This window comes from Anabrus simplex, chromosome 1, assembly GCF_040414725.1.
Source record: "Anabrus simplex isolate iqAnaSimp1 chromosome 1, ASM4041472v1, whole genome shotgun sequence".
In the NCBI taxonomy this organism is placed as follows: Eukaryota; Metazoa; Arthropoda; class Insecta; order Orthoptera; family Tettigoniidae; genus Anabrus; species Anabrus simplex.
This window is the reverse complement of record NC_090265.1, coordinates 213,267,631-213,285,791: the sequence shown is the minus strand read 5'-3', so window position 1 is coordinate 213,285,791 and position 18,161 is coordinate 213,267,631. Positions and strand designations below refer to the sequence as shown.

Below are 18,161 nucleotides of genomic sequence, written 5' to 3'. Positions count from 1 at the left end.
TTTGAGATGCTGAAAACTTCTTGCAAGTACCTGTACTTTATATCATTTCTTCATATATACAGTATAACCCCAATTTTACGTGACCTCGATTTAACGTAAATCCGCATTTAACGGAAGAAATTTACGGTCCCAAAAATTAAGCCATAAGAACAATGCAATTTTATATTCGATTTAAAGTAATTAACATTATGGCAAAACCTGCATTTAGCGTTACGAAATTTTAAAATTCGCAAGTATTTATTTCTATTCGTTACGGTTATGGGACATTAAGAACGTACGAAAAAGACGGCAGAAGCTTGCTAAGGGCGATTCAAGGCATAAGAGGAATTTAGAGCGGGGTGCATAGCGCTAAAGTGAAATGTCAAACTCTGATACACAGCTGACCGCAGCCAAAGCAGTACAGTAGACGTAATGACAATATATTATGCCCTTCGAAAATACCTATATTAATGTGTGCACTATATTTCAGTTACAATAAGAACCTTTTCCTGATTCACCCGTTGTTACAGGCAAATCTGGACCACGTTTCTCCATTATCAATACTCTCGAACCCAGTGTTTACATAACGTGACTGATCATCTTCCATATCGATTCCTCGCTACACCCACGAGCGAGCTCTAACTTAGCCGACCATGGCCGAAGACTAACAATGACACAATGTTCAAACTTTCGCAATGTTTTGCTTGCATGAACGCAGTACATGGCTGAGCTCTGTTGAGTGTGTATATCTGTAGCAGCATTAAAGTATAGCGTCAGTTCACGTAAGTTGCCGTAAGTTCGTCTGTTGTGTATCACGTGGATTTCCAGCTCTATGTCAGTTTGCTCTAGCTCATTGTTTTAGTGAAATTGACTATGGCAGCGAAAATAAAAACTCTGTGGGATGCAGATTAACCCTTTCCCACCCTTAACACCTGACTCTTCACTTTGCCTTCCAGTCCTTAGCGCCCGGCTGCATTATCTGCACACTTACACGAACTATGCGATAGTTTTTGGAATTCTTCAGCTTTGAAGTGTTTATGAGGCATTTATGAACACCCAGTACGATCTACAAGGCTTAGGAAATGAAAGAAGAGCGATAGTCTGTCTTGACGTCGCCTAGGAAACGGTCTTGAACTTCCGCAAGCGCGGGACAGCTGTTTCGTTCGTAAACATGGCGGGATTGAATACTGCGGATATTGAAACAGCTGAATATAGGCGACGAAAATGACACAGAATCGTTGAGTAGGGGTGGAGGTGCATTTTTAGTGAGGGAATAACATATCAACGAAAATAATTTTAGTGATAACAGTGATGTAAGTGAAAACGGATATCGAGAATTCGGACCTAATTGCGATGCCGCGGCATTTCAGTCAACACAAATATTTCGTTTCGTTACTCTGAATGATTATATGATTGATTTTGAACCTGTCCATAATTTCAAAAAGAGTATTACGAGAAATATTTTTGACATGTGTTAGGAGGAGACAAACTATTCAGTGAGATAGCCACTTGCATATATATATATATATATATATATATATCAATGCAGCATTCAAACAGGCACATTCCGGAAACATAGATACATAATGTGAAGACACTTGCTCAGGGGAAATAGAAGCTGATATACAGTATACATTCCACTTCCAGAATCACGCGGTTATTGGTTTAGAGGGATTCATACATGTGAATGTGACAAATAGAGCCTACCTTTGTGTCGATTACCACATTTAGGGGGCATGGAGGTTTGAACCAACAACCTTATGACTCAATGAATACGGAAATGGATGTGATGGTATGTTTTCTAATATTACTGAAAATTTGAATACATTGTGATCAACAGTATTTATTATATTTAACTTTTTCTGAAACAGTGTGCTCTGCTTCAATTTTTCCTAAATAACAAGTTGAAATCTAGCGATAAGCAGACTGAAAATGTGGGCGGAAAGGGTTAAACGCCCCATTAGTTGACAACTCTGTTATAGACAGACTAAACAATTGGAAATGAACATTTAGAATATAAAATCCAACAGTGCTAAGGCAGACTTTCATCTTTGATTGAGATACTGACAGTTGTGTAAATATGTACTGTATACAGGCAAAGGAGCTCAATACATTGTTGTCACTGTGTAAATATGTTGAGGGTGTTATAATTTTGTAGTGTGCTGGGAATATACAATGACTACTGAATTAGTGTGACAGGAATAGTTGTAATTACAGTATAGTGTGTAGGGTAAGTATGTCCTTGTTTTATTGTTGTCATTGTGTAAATAACGAGTGCAGATGCAATTTGTCAATACAGGCAAAGATTTCTGGAAAAGTTTGCTTTCTACTGAAACCTCGATTTAAGGTTCACCCATTTAAGGTTAAAAAATTCCGATCCCTAGGAAAACGCTAAATAGGGGTTCTACTGTATATATGTATTCTAATTTTCATCTCATTTAATAAATACAGTATAGATTTTTTATGTGTAAATTCATGTTGAAATAATGTAGATTCTTCAACAGGTTCAGCAAGGGACGAGTTCTTAAGAATTGATTTATCTCAGTATAACAAATTTTCACTATAACAAACTAATTACTGAGGTTCCCAAAATTTTGTTATACTGGTATTTTACTGCATTATGCCTGCGTTCACTCAAATTAATATCTCCATACCTCAAGGAAAATAAGTCTTTCCTTCATCTATTTTGCTGGTGTAAGTGTGAAATAGAGCGATGATGGCGAAGGTGACTGCCCCAATATTGGGGCAGTGGGCATGAGTAGGTGGTGCTATTCATCTGGTTATAAATGTGATGAGTTTTTGTTCGAATTCATTCTAGAATACTTGTGTTTCAAATTTGGCTGTTTATATTATTTTTGTGCATCATATTTACAGAAGTGGGTACATTAAACTACACATAATGAACAGATTTAGATTTATTTTTTTAGGTAAACAATTTTATTTTTCAGATTGACTGTTGATGAAATAGCTTCTCTACTTGAATCTCAAGAAGAGTTTCTGGATGCAACCATTTGCACTGAACCACTAGCAAATCCAAAGTGTAGTGATGAGGTCAACTATGAAGGAGGCGAATCAGTAACAACAACTTGTCCGTAAACCAACTTCGAAGCGAGGCTGAACTCTTCCTGAGAAAATTACAGGGACTGTAGAGGATGAAGTAGATGATACATGCAATACAAACACTAGTGAGGAAGTAGTAATTGATGAAATTGTTCATAAGCATCGAAACAACAGAAACTACTTCAGCCAACACAGAAAAATGGGGGGGGGGGGGGGGGGGAAGGAAAAAATAAATGACATCACACTAAAACCTGAGCATACATGGACTAGGCCAGATATTTTGAATGAAGATTTATCGCTGTACAACTGTTGAATAATGTGACCGTTGTTTCTAAGTTGCAATACACTTCTTTAATATAAGGATTTTAAATTTGTTTGGAAGCAACATGAAAACTTAGCTAATGATAGAATAATTATTTAAGACAAAGGGTAATGTATTTTAGTATAAGATTTCAATTGCCAACCAACTCTGGATCAATATTTCTGCTAATTTACAAACTAATGCACTCTTACAAACTTGTAATTATGTAAAAATTAAAAGGGCTTTTCTTTAAAATACCCCACCCTGACAATGGCTTCAAAAATTAAGAAAAAAAAAAAAACCTAACAAATTTGGGAAGATATGGGTTAAACAATTTGCACTGTATCATTCAGCAACTGAAATCTTATTAGTGAATCTGAAAAGAAACTAAAATATCATTTTCAGCATCCAAAATAAGGAATAGAAATATTGAACAATATTTACCTCTCTCCTGAGAAGTTTCCTCTCGATCACCACCTCGGAAGCTATCCCCATCTCTTGCATCTCTTACACCACCTTCTCTTCCACCGCCATCTCTTACACCACCATCCCTCCCAAAATCCGAGAATCCTCGACGTGGCCCAAAACCACCATCTCGACCAAAGTCTCGTTCTCTGTCACCACCACGGCGATCACTGAAACCTCCCCTATCAAAACCATCACGATCACCAAAGCGTCCCCTATCCCTGTCACCACCGAAGCTATCACGCCCACGATCACCACCAAATCCATCTCGAAAACTACCACCACCACCACGGTCACGATCTCTATCACCAAACCCTTCACGAAAACCACCAAAGTCTCTACGACCACCTCCCGATCGACTGCCACGGTCAAAACCACCTAAAAAATAAAACAGTTACAATAAATTACTTGAAATTTCATCCCGAATATTGTACAAATTTTAAAACACTTCAAACATACAATTACATTAATCACAATTAGCAACATCATCATTATGATAAATTATACCAGAGTTTTAAAGCACTTTATTTTCATTTAGAAAATATTCACTTTCAAGTCTTACCATCTCGATCTCGGCCAAAGCCACCACCTCTATCTCTATCGTCAGCACCTAAATCATCTCGAGGACCAGAACGCCAGTTTCCCATCGACTGTTCTGATCCCTCTCTGTCCCTGCCCATATCTCGCATCATATCTCGACCACCACGTCGACGATCATTTTCTGAAGAATTATCTGCAACATCAATGCGTATCCGCCGGTTCTTGATGCTCTGAAGAAACAGTTACAAACACAATTTATCAGAAATGGTTTAGTATAAACTACAATCATACCTGCCAACTTAACAAAACCAAAAACCAGGAGATTTTGATATGGAAATCAGGAGAAACAATTGGTCAAAACTGCTTATTTTACATGTCTTGCACAATACAGCACTATGATATGTTTATAAAACTTATTGTCTCAAAGCTCGACTGTTGCTATACGAGGCTACAAGGCTAAAAATTACACATCTCTATTCCCCCATAGGAAGTGTGTGAGTGAGGTGATCAGTCTCTGATAAGCCTACCGAAAATAGTATGAACTCATGCTCTACGTGTGTGAATCAGCTATGCACTTAGATTAATATATTGCATCAAGTGCCCGCGCAATTATGCAACGTGCAATGCTATCTGGATCAAATAACCAGCTGGTGTACCCATGCTTCGCTACGGAATTCTCAAAACGACTGTCCTTATAGCTTTCCCAACTAAAGTCAACATAGGTCATTACAATGACGTCAGTACGACTGTCACGATTAAAAACAATGCTGCCATATGAAATATTCTATAAAATGAAAAACAGCACATATTCTCACTTTTAATGAAAAGTACTACAGTGTTGATCTAACAGTTCAAAGTTACAGGGTTAGAATGACCAGGCGGCAGACAGCTGTGAACATTCGTGTGTAATTATTCCGTTAAGTGTGCACACTGCTCATTTCAATCACTGCCTCAGAGTAATCGAATACTATGATGATCCAGTGTGTTACATACCGGTAGTACCAGAAAATTTATGAACCAGTGGAATGGCATGCTAAAGAAGAGAGAGATCTAACTCCCCAGCTACTTCCCGCCAATATTCAGGCAGGCTGTTATACTCGATATGCACCTACACAGCAGTAATCCCATCTAACAGAGATAAATGAAAGCAGAATACACAAAGCACATCACAACAAACAATGGTCAATGTAATGCTATTGTTGATCAATTTTATGAGCTATCTATATTGGAGGACCTCACATTTAGCTTTCTTCCGACTCTGTAATATTAGAGCATGTAATGTAAATTGAATCATCCTTTCTTTAATGACTCACTCTTGTGTCATTATTCAAGTAACCGTTCCCTTCATGATTTTCTTCTCATTCTTATAATCATCTTCAAAATTTAATCACCATCACCACCAATATTATTATAGTCGGTACGGTAAAACTGAGTAAGACATAAATAATCGGAAATTGTATTCTCTATAGCTTTTGTTATGTAGTACTTTTCGATATGACCAATAAGATAGGTAATTAAAAATTAAATTTTTGGCACCTTCCCTTAAACTACCATTTCGAACAGGGTGAATAAAATTAATTATAGCGTACTCTGTAGTTCCTTATTCCCCAACTTTACATAGAATTCTGTTCACCCATTTTCTCGTACCTCAGCGCTGATATGGACTTGGCAACAAAAATAAAAATTCATTAATATCTCTTATCATAGCCGATATGGTAAAAATGTATAAGACATAAATGTTAGGAAATTTAATAATATATAACTTTAGTTATGTAGTATTTATCGACAGGGCCAATAATAACAAAAATATATGAGAATTAAATTTTAGGCCTTCCCCAAAACTACCATTTCACTCAGCGCGAATAAAATTATTCATGGCCTAGATTATAGCGACGTTATATACCAATTTTCATTCAATTCTCTTAGCCGTTTTCTCATGATGAGCGTACATACATACAGACAGAAATGACAGAAAATTAAAACGTGCATTTCGCCTTGTTACTGTGGTCATGACCGGTGCAGAAATATCACTCTTTTTAAATTCTGAGCAATGTACAGACAAAACTCTTATTTATATTAAGATAAATTAAAATTACTCAGAATTGTCTCCAAATGTCTCCTAAAATCTCTAGAAAAGTCACTAGTCGTTGTTAATGAAATTCTGTCCCTAAATTACTAAAAAAGACTCCATATCTAGCGACTAGTCCCTAGAATCGACTAAACTGATGTGAACACGAACATAGCACGCAAGAACGAGAGACTGGCAATCGATATATGCGTCGCGATATACAGGTTTCAATAAACATCGCATATTCGTGCACATTTCTCGCACTAACCCTTACCCCTCGAATTAAAGTTCTCTGTGTTGTCCCTACTACTTGTGTTTTGAAACTGAATTCACCTGCGTTCATCTTTCACGATTTTGGAGACAGCACTCGCTCTTAAATGATGTACTTCAGCTTTAAGCATTTACAGAAAGCTATATTGGAGGAAATAAATCAATATGTGCAATTTAAGACATATTATTTTACATTTTTATTATTATTACTATCGTTATCATATACTGATTGGTTTTGTTAGCAATTTCACTGAACAAATAATCAGTAAAAAACAATTGAAAAACTCTCATATAGTCCCTGGTTTCATACCTCGCAGTGGTTTGTAGCCTGAAACCGCCGTAAACTTCTATTTCTTGAAATCGGGATCTGTTGATCTATAATTGCGCCAGCTATCAGTATCAGCTACATGTTGGGTTACAGTACACAAGCTGACCATTCAAAGTTCACTGCAGTTGCTATCTTATACTATTGTATATACACATTAGGGTACAAGGAATGAGCAAAGGTGCCAAAATGTTGGGTTTTTGTATTATATCCTGACATATACAACAATGAACAGTACACTGTATATGCATGAGTGGATTGGACAGCTGATGGCTACACTGTCATCTAAGTACTAGATTTTTGACTGATTGTCACATAGTATCCAGATTTTACAAAGTTCTATGCTCAACCAAAAGATGGCAGTACAGTATAGCATCGTGTATTTCGTTGGCTAAGAGACAGCAGACGAGCGGTAGGCGATACAATGTCATGTCGGGCCTTGCCCGACACGGGACCGGAAAGGAAATACCGTAATGTCGGGCCTCCCCCAACAGACGAGCAGTAAGGGTTAATAAACGTTGATATTTCGTTTGAAAGCAGACAACGAGCGAAGGACCTCCGGCCACTGGCGTAAAAAAGCTGAAATGGCAGTAAATGAAAACAAATGTTTGAAGTTCACCAAAAAATAAGCTAAAATCGGGAGGAATAATAGAATAATCGGGAAAGTTGGCAGGTATATACAATGAATAAAATGTTGAGCAAAAGCTGACATTTTATATTCTAAACATAACTCCTATGTTCATATATGTGTCTACTGTGAAATTGTTTACTTAGTAGCATATGCATAAGTTAAATAATATACCTACTTATAGTAACACATGAACTTATAATAAAATCATAATTTCCACACAACTGAAATTTCAGGAGGCCCTTGAGATTTCAAATTAAATGAGTGAAGGGCTTCCCATAAGAAAGACCATCCTGAAAATGTTCCTCCTTTCTGAAGATCCAATGTGTATGTATACATACTAATCACAAATATATTTTTATCAGTTCTGATGATGGATGTGTTCGATGATGATGATGATGTGATGATTAAAGTAGTATTTTGTTAACGCATTTAAGCAACTGCACATATTTTCCACAACATATTTACAACATGGCAGACGACACGGAAGCTCGTGTAAAAGATGCTACACAATACCTAACAGATTTACCGGAAACAGGAGGTTATATGAAGAAAGAAATGAAGGAGGAAATCCTAAAAGCAGTGAGTGTACTGAAAAATTATTCAGTGTGCAGAAAAAAGGCCCAAAAATCTAAAAATGATGATGAAAACATGCCATCAATGGAGGTTACGGGAACACAGAGAGTATACAAGAGAAGACTACAGCTATGCAGCAGGACAGGTGGCGCCATCTAGCGACCACGAACAAGAATTAACAAGAGGCACACAGCACACTTCACCTATAGGAGAAACAGCAAATGATCTGAACCCCGAGCTACATCAACACTAGAATACAAAATTACCGAAAAAATAAACAATCAAATGAGAGCAATGATAGAAGACATCACAATATCAAAAATATGATTAAAGAGGAAATGGCAGCTACAAAGCAGCAAGAATACTGGTAAGTAAGGGTTTGATGAATTTTATACCTTCAATGGCGATGTGGTGATTTCTTCTTACATTATTCAACTGATGGCTAATTTAAAGTCTTTGAGGGAAGACTAAAACAGGAGACTACGAAAGATGCTGTAAAAAGATTCCTAGCCAAAAAGGGAATCGCAGAGAATGTTACTGCAAATATGTTGGTAGATGGTCCGCCTCGTCAATACTATTTATTATTTACCTTTCACCTTAACATCTAGTACATGTTTCGAGAATATTTATGCATTCTCTTCCTCAGCTAGTGGATTAAAATTCAGTATACAATAAGACCTGATAAAATAGAAGGGCCCCCATTAAAAATTCAAAACTAAGACCATTACACAATGTAACATTTAAAAAATTTGGATGGTAAAAAACATAGAATTAAAGTCCCATCTTGTCATGTACAATTAAAAACACAATATAGTAATGCCTGATTAAATATTGGGTACAGCGTCTTATGGTGATTTGAGTTCACAGTATCCTTGATCTTGCCATGCTATCTTGCGAAGTTCAAATAAAGTTGAGTTAAGTATAAATGAAATTGCATTAAAACTTGAAGTCCTGCCAATATCCGCCATTAATAGGTGTTCAAATAATGTCTATATTGAACACAGCGTCGTACATTGATGTGAGTTTACAGTGTCCTTGGAGTTGTAATACTATCTTGCAAAGTTCAATTGGATTTGTATAAGAATAAATGAAGTTGCATTAAAACTAGAAGTCCTGCCATTATCTTCGGTTAATGGGTGTATTATGCAGCCAGGTTGAAATAAAGTTAAAATGGTCAGTGTGCTGATGTAAATATTACGTGTGGCGTGCATATGTTGAAGAGATGTGAAAGCAACTGGTGTTGTACGGCAGGAGAGACCCCCATTCATAGCAATCCGTCCTTGAAAGCAGGCTCTGACCCACTATATCAACATGGAGGAATGGACGAGACATTTCAAAGACACCCTCAATAAAGAAAGAAGAGAAGGAACACCAGAAACCAACCAAGAGCATACAACGTGTGAGATGGCAGCATGTTCTCCACTTACTACAAATGGGGTTCAAAACATTATTGAATCCACAAACAGGAAAAAAGCTGCAGGACCGGATATGATATATAATGAATTCCTTAAAGACACGGCTCATCTACTAGCACCAATTAGGACGAAATTTTATAATAAATCCATAGAAACAGCCAAAATCCCAGGTCAGTGGAGACAATCAATAGTAAAGGTAATGTTCAAAGGAAAAGGAGACCCGAAGGACACAAATAAATATAGAGGAATAGCATTGGAAAACAATCCTTTTAAGGTATTCACAAAACTAATCACAGAAAGAATAAGGGGCACAGCAGAACAACACCTCCCAGAATCTCAATTTGGGTTTAGGAGAGGAAGATCTACTGTCGCAGCGGTTGAACTACTGCTAAACAACATATGGGAAGCTTGATTTATGAACTTCATTTTTCCGTATTGATATTTACCTCCTTTTGTGACGATATGGGAAGCTATCAAAAGGAAGGAAAAATACTATACAATCTTTATAGACTTCACAAAAGCCTTTGATCTCCTGGACTGAGCATTAGTACAAAGGAAGCGCGAGGAAACTCTAGGAAGAGAGAGCGCCTGGACAAGAATTATAAACTCCATAAATGAATGGAACAAGAAACGGATCTCGGACAGCCTAGACCTTTCAGAACCAATAATTCAAACAAATGGTGTACTCCAAGGGAACCCACTAAGCCCTCTGCTGTTCAGCCTGGCAGTGAAGGACATTATGGACATTGCACAAAATGAAGATGTAGCAGCATATGCCTACGCGGATGATATTGTGATCGACTCAAAAAGCTTAAAGAAACTGCAGAACACTATAGACGGTGTGGGAAAATGGTGCATTGAACACAAGTTCGTAATTAACACTGAGAAGACGGAAATGGTGTTCAGATCAGGAGGGCAAATACCAAAATCGACAAGAATCACCTTGGAAGGAAAAATAATATCTATCGCCAAAGAATACAAATATCTAGGGATAACATTCCAGCCATCTGCAAAATGCTTCACTAAGCACACAATAGAGAAAGCGACACAAGCCATTAGAGCAATAAACGAAATAAGCTTCATCTAGACACAGCAATGGTGCTCTTCAAATAGAAAATCGTACCAATATTTACATATGGTATTGAAATTATATGGAGACACCTGAATGAAAAGAACTTGGCAACACTGGAAAGAGTTAAGGCAACATACATCAAAAGAGCAATTGGAGTGCCAAAAACAACAAGATCCAGATTAGTCTACCTTCTCGCGCGGGAAACTTTCCTCGCAGAGGATCTAAGGACAATGTATCCCCTACCCAACAAAACGGCATCGGAGAACATACCATGAACACTAAGTAGGAAAAGAGAAAAAGTACCAACGGAATTCTATGGAAATGAGGCCATGATCGATCGTACATGGACTGCAGCAAATTTTGAGACGAGGCACGTGCTTACAAGACTTGCAGTACATGGATTCCACCATGCCATTTGTGAAAACCCAACATATCACGAACTGTCAAACTCATGCAAGTGTACATTATGTGGACAGTTATGTCAAAGATATCACTTAGAATTGTGCAACAAGACGACTAGATCAAATCAGAGACTATGCAATCAATGGTGCAAGTGTTAAACTGTTATAACACCTTTCACTAATGTATGGCTATTTAGCTGCAATAAATGTTTCAAATACTTATATTTTCCACAAATGACGTTGACTGAAAAGAAGAGATATCCCCCTACGCCCTTTTAATGCATGGCTCCGGAAATTATTATATCATAAGGCAGCGGTTCCAAACCTGGGCTACACCAAATATAAGCAGTAATGGCAGCTACTATGTATCTGCGTGTGGCAACACACTGCCAGTAACTTGTCCACTCACAAACCACGCCCCTGTACTCTCTCAATAGGAGGTGTGGGTGTTAAATCTAACCTGGCCCTAACCAATCATAAACTATTTCACAGTACGCAAGTCGCAATGACATCTGTTTTCCACCTGCCAACAGCAAATCAATTAATTTTTTTTCTTTTACTTTGTTATTTTTCTCCACAACTTTCTCGAAATACCCACAGACATTATGAAAATGAGAAGATTCAGAACTGATTGAAAACATATAAATGCAAACCATCTCAACTCAACAGTAGTTTGTGTTTCTAAATGACGGTGGGCAGCTAAGATTCCTAGAAGGTTAATTTTACAGGAGGCATTGTGAAATTTTTCCCAAACCTTATTATTGAATGTAATCCATTATGGATAAGCAGTCAGAAACTGGAACTCTGAAAATATTCTGCAGTAAGTATTGTTCAGGTACCCAGCAGAACTGTTTCCTAGAGCACATTCCAGGACATGGTTGTTACACATATAAATGATAGTAAAACTCACATTTCGAGTACTAGAGATGATCGGAAGGAACAGAAATATTCAGATGGGTATTTAAAATATGGATTTATATTTACTGGGGAGGAGGAAAGCCTGAATTCATTATGTATTGTATGCAGGGAGGTTTCAAGTAAGTTCACTGTAGCATAAAACACTTTTTACTTATGCACCGTTTAAAAACTAAATGGTGCTCAGTACAAAAAGAAGTTTTCTGAGCGACTGTCAAAAACTATAAACAAGATGCACGTTTCATCATATCTAGTGGCAGGTAATGAAGACAATGAAAATGCTGCTGAAGCCTCTTACAGAATCACATTCCTAAGCACTGTAAAAACCAAACAAATGCAGAGAATTTGATAGCTCCATTCATAAAAGATAATGTACAGTGCATATTCTGACAGGACTATGTAATATAGCAATATTAACATGTTCCCTGAGATGATGAATTTGGATGGCATAATTTTACGTCATATCCGCACCCCCCCCCCCCCCCCCTGGTGAACCGATGCTGCCTTTAGTTAATATCGGTTTGGCTCACCAGTGACCTGACGAATTTGACTTTGTTTAGTCCCTACTGTGAAATCCAAAACAATGCTGGTGCACGTGTGTGCGTTATTGTTGAGGAGACATTACAATGTATTTACCTCCGCGACAGATTTCCGATTCAAAAAGTGCGTGATACAGAAATGATCCCAGAAGTAAATACTAGCTTCTCGTTCATTGATCTGCTTTCATGGGAATATAGATAGGCCTATGTTAATTGTTTTCATATAACAAATATAAATTAAGAACAATATTTACTAGACACAGAAAAAAAATGAACAGTTATTTACAGTTGAAACGGAACAAAAATATAACATCATCTGCCTCTAATTTTCAGAAAAGTCGTGAAGTAAAACTACCGATTTTCAGGAGAAATATAACACAAACACTCACTGTTTTGGTTTACACATTCACTGTCACTTTTTCACATGAGTTCCACTGAAGCATTCGATATACATTTTTGATGCTCCTGGACACTCTGCATAGAATGTCACCACCTTCATTTTGTTGTCGGCAGTTTTCTTACCATGCTGTGCAAATATCTTCTTATAGCACACTGTGCAGAGTTGCCACATTTTTCAGGCTGGTCCTTCCACTTTTCCCAGTGTGTATGCCCTGTTCCTTGTTGGAGGTGTACATGATGTATCAGTACTGTACCGTCATAGAGAGAAGGCAAGAGATTCCTTGAAATGACGAAAATATTTTTTTCTTTCCAGAACTGTGCTTGCAGTGTAAGATCCAGGCATTTACAACAGAAGTCCCCAGGAGAAGTTCAATAGCTATTTTTCTCCACCATTTGACACCCTTTCTCAATGGGGTGTAATATGGCGACATTTGGTCACCAAGATCAACACCCTTTTTATTTTTGTGTTGTTGTAATAGTGCACCACAGATTTCGGCTTCAAAATTGGATCTCCTTTCCTGTTTCTTTTTCCGGTATCTTCCAGAATGTCGCCATGATAGGTACAGTGGATATCATCAACACTCTGCTCTTGTCCATCCAGTTAATTATTTTGACCCACTTTTCATTCTCCGATCCACAAATTTCCACCATTTAAGACACTTATTAACCACATCTTTGGGGAGATTGCTCTTATTGGGATGAATTGTTCCACAGAGAAGTGTTTTCTTGTCCAATAGATTCTGTGTCAATGGAACAATTATATAAAAATCGTCGGCGAACAAGATGCGACCCTTTCCCAACAATTGTCAAAACAGTTTCATGATGACTGCTTCAGCATGACCTGTCCCTTGCAGGTCATCATCATTCCCTTGATAAGCTCTTATAGCAAATCCCACACTTTGTAGAGTTAAATTCCATACTTATGTGACTTATTCAGAATATCATCATCATCATCATCATCATTTCTTCGCTCCAGCAAGCCGGGTGCAGTTGTGTACGAGCCTCCTCCAGTTTGTTCTATCCATCCACAGATGCTGCTCATATATGAGACACCAGTTCACATCTCTAATTTCAAGGTCCTTCATTATCTGTTTTTCCCAAATATCATGAGGTCTTCCTCTTGGTCTCTTCCCAGGAACATTGTGTTCAAAGTATTGTAAAGTGTTGCAGGGTAAATAAATGAGTACAGAACCTGGTAGCATCCTATTTCTAAGATTTATTAACTAAGCACTACAATTACACATTTACACACGCACACACACGATTGCCGAGCTTACAGCTTACACAAGTACATGTACATGGTTCGTGCTCTTTCTCTTTCTCTTAGTTTCTCATGTTCCACCTACAATGACACGCACATAGTGTCATCGATTATTTACACTACACTCACTCAGCCACTCTCGTTAGCGCTGTCACGGTCCACAGCCTACACGTCAGTCTCGCAGGTCGGGATAGTATCCGCTGTTCACTCAATCCATCGAACTCCATTCACAGTCTGCACACGTCGGCACCCAGTGTTCCCTTCGCACTGCTCCAGAACACCCAAGGTTCTTCTCCAGCAGCCGGCCTCAAGGGACTCGTACACACGACATCAGGGAAACAGAAACGAATCCTCGGCTCCAACAAGCAGATACTCCATCAGGCTGACATCTCAGCCCAGGCTATCACTGACTGGGCTCTTCGCTAACTCACACCAGCGAACTCAATCCTGCTCTCACTCACTCACTCACTCACTCTCACTGACTGCAGGCAGGTCGTTCCTCTCTTATATACCTGCGCTGCCCTTCTAGAATAGTCCGGATGCTCGATGGATCCAGGAACCTCTCGAGATGGAAGACTCCAGATTAATCGTGGAGTCATTTCCATACTAATTGTTGTGACATTTGCACTGATGGCAGAAAGTCAATGTCTGGCTGCTATGTAGGCCTTCATGGACATATAAGAGAAGTGGCTCCCCATGTAGCATGGAGCTATCGCTGTATCCATAGGCAAAGGCATTTGCCCCCCCCCCAAAAAGTTGTACAATTTGTCAAAGCCAATGCAACAAACTGTTTCAAGCACTTTAGGAGATGGTTGGTACAGTATTCACTCATCATGACTTTTGATTTCAGAAAGAAAGTCCTCACACAACTACCGTAAACCGGGGTTACTTTGTGACTGCAGGGGTTACTTTGTGACAGGTGCGCGCCAAATAATAATTTCATATTTCACGGGATATGCATCGATGGTCTGAAAATGAACACTATATGTTTTCACTCCTCAATAATGCTGCTACCTGTGTGTACAATGATAATGTCCTAAGTGTTGGATTGTTGGCAAGAGAGATCCTTTTGTTGTATTGTACTGAGCACGCGATTTTGTGAATAGCGGGAAACTTTCGTCGGCGACAGAAAACGTTATTGAGGTACACACATCAAAGTAAGTGGAAATCTTAATTTCATGTTTCCTGACAAAAATGCACGATTCTCATGATGCTTTGAGCTTTCTTTCAGTTATTCATGTTAAAATAAAATAAAGAGGAGAAGTTTAAGGGGTTACTTTGTGACAACAATGACTCTGCCACAAAGTAACCCCAGTGTTCTAAAATTGCTTTTTTTTAGTAATGTGGAGTTTGAAAACGATGTTCCCCTATACTGAAGCAAGAATGACCATCTCTTGTTAAGATCTAATTGAGAACTAGTTTAAAATGGTCTGAATAATCTACGTTCTTGATGCAGGAAATGTAGTATTTGCCCTCTAAGCCAGGAAGAAGTGCTGAAGCACATGTATGACAGGGCAATGGATGTAGAAGGTGATGCTGTGAAACAAGCTGTAAGTAAATTTCATTGAGCACCTAAATCTCAAAGGACGTCAGGTAACAAATAATGGGTGAAGAAAGGGGAGATGTATAGATGTGCCACATGGAAGAGGTAGGACAGCTTCAGATTTTGACACTGTAGATGAGATTCCTAGCTGTAGTGGGACCGACGGGAACTGTCCCTCAAAGAACATTAAAGACACCCGAAATGAGAATTCACGTAAAAATGACAATGATGACATCTGTACTGAGACAAAAGACAACTCATTGCATGAAGAAGAATGTAATTCTGACTCTGAAGAACTTCCTATTCGTGAAAATCGTAACTTGGAATCCGATGATAAGATTGCTGGGACACGCGTAACTGTACTGTCCAAGAATTGTAACGAAAGTATACAAACAAGGTGCAGTTGTCAGTGCTATGGATAGCACCGTGAAGTGGGTGGATATCAAGGATGAAATATAGTATGCAGATGACAAAATATGGTGTAAAATTAGTCCAACCATACAAAGGAGAAAACTTGAAATCTATGACATTCCAGAACTCACAAAACACATCGAAAAGTAAACAGTTTGTAAACTATTCACTCTTTAATGATGCAGATATTTCAAGTGGTTATATCTCAGGGTTTAAAAAATATACAGTGTGTTGTATTATCATGGTTATGAAAGAAATTCTCCTTTTCTATTTAGCCAGAGTATTAAGTAACGACTTAACGGGGGTAACTTTGTGACATCTGCACCAAACATGGAAATACAGTGGTAAAAAGATTGTGTCACAAAGTAACCCCACCTAACGGGGTAACATTGTGACAAGTTCATCTTGAATTAGTAAGTGATTAAATGTAAATACACATATAAAAATTATTTCAAAACATGAATAAAGGATGGAAGCATACGACAATATAGAAAAACCTTAATACATAATGATATTATTCTTATTACCCTGAAGAAATCGTCAAAACTGTCACAAAGTAACCCCAGTTTATGGTATTTGAACTCTACAAGAATTACAAGTCCACACTTTTATTTTATCTGGCCACAAAGTTTCACAACAGTGACTGGCTTCAGCAACTTGCTTATTTAGCTGATAGTTTTTAGCAACTTTCTTATTAAACTAAATTTTTTCAGGACATAAATCAACTCAGGGTCACAGAACAGCTCAATAACAGCACTGGTATTGAAAGTTTCAAATAAAATTTAGTCCATGTTAAAAAATACAACTATATTACAATTGTTTAGTTTTCAATATGATAGTTTTCTGTAAAATGTAAATTAAGAATACCCAATTGACCGTTTTATTTCTATTTTCCCAAACTCTAAAAAAAAACACACACACAACTTGTGAGATTGATTGAAAGCTCTAAGAAGCATCTGCAAAACTAGTTTTATACCTGCAATGTAACTTCTTAGTTCTTCCTGCAGCTTGAACCCCTTCCAAATTTTTCACTGTGTTTCTAAGTGAATTCCTTCTAACAGTTGGACATCCGAGATGTGAAACCTTTCCATATCCTTGTTTGTGTCCTTAATCCATGCTGTAGTGGTCCATTATTAGCAACTATTTTTAAAACTTATTAAAATGTACTACAGTCACACTATATTTTGACATTGTTGAAATTTGTACAAGACAAGGTGAATTATACTTAATGTGGGTGTAATAATTTTGAACTTTTTTTAAAGAGAGTGTCTAATAAGATAATGGACAATAACAATGTATCTTCAAACAAAATTAGACACATGTGTTATGTATATAGTAGGCTACAGAAATTTCACCTTACAATTATTAGGTGCAACTTCGGCCTATATGGGGATGTAGCAACATTGTAAAAATGGAAGGTATGGTTTGGGGGTACTACATCAGTAAAATCGGTAGTAAGGGGTATGCTAGAATTTGTAAAATACTAGAGAGTTTAATATCAAAGTACATCAGAGGGATATGTGATGATAAAAATTGGTTCATGAGGAGCCAGTATGGATTTAGAAAGAAATTTTCTTGTGAGGCACAACTGGTGGGATTTCAGCAGGATATATCAGATCAATTGGATTGAGGAGGTCAGTTAGATTGCATAGCCATAGATCTTTCCAAAGCCTTTGATAGAGTGGAACATGGAATTTTATTAAAGAAATTGGAGGGAATAGGATTGGACGTAAGGGTTACACGTTGGATAAAAACATTTCTAAATTCAAGGGTTCAGAAAGTCAAAGTAGGAAATAATGTATCTCAGGAAGAGAAAGTTTGGAAGGGAATTGCACAGGGTAGTATAATCGGTCCGTTACTTTTCTTAATGTACGCAAATGATTTAGGGAACAATATAACATCAAAAATAAGATTGTATGCAGATGACATAATTGTTTATAGGGAAATAAACAACATTGAGGATTGTTCAAAATTAAAAAGGGACCTTGAAAGT

At 37.6% G+C, this 18,161-nt stretch overlaps 1 protein-coding gene across 2 annotated transcripts in view; it reads right to left on the bottom strand.

The window, feature by feature from the left end:
* The window catches only part of eIF4B (eukaryotic translation initiation factor 4B), a 212,811-nt gene that overhangs the window by 120,411 nt on the left and 74,239 nt on the right, over positions 1-18,161 (bottom strand). For both annotated transcript variants that reach the window (XR_010861597.2, XM_067158454.2), the window contains exons 5-6: positions 4,368-4,575; positions 3,785-4,183 (exon numbers count right to left, since the gene is read on the bottom strand). Coding sequence is in view for 1 of the 2 variants with exons in the window: in XM_067158454.2 (XP_067014555.1) it covers positions 3,785-4,183; positions 4,368-4,575 (607 nt within the window). In the remaining variant the exon portion in view is untranslated. The remainder of the gene's footprint in view (positions 1-3,784; positions 4,184-4,367; positions 4,576-18,161) is intronic.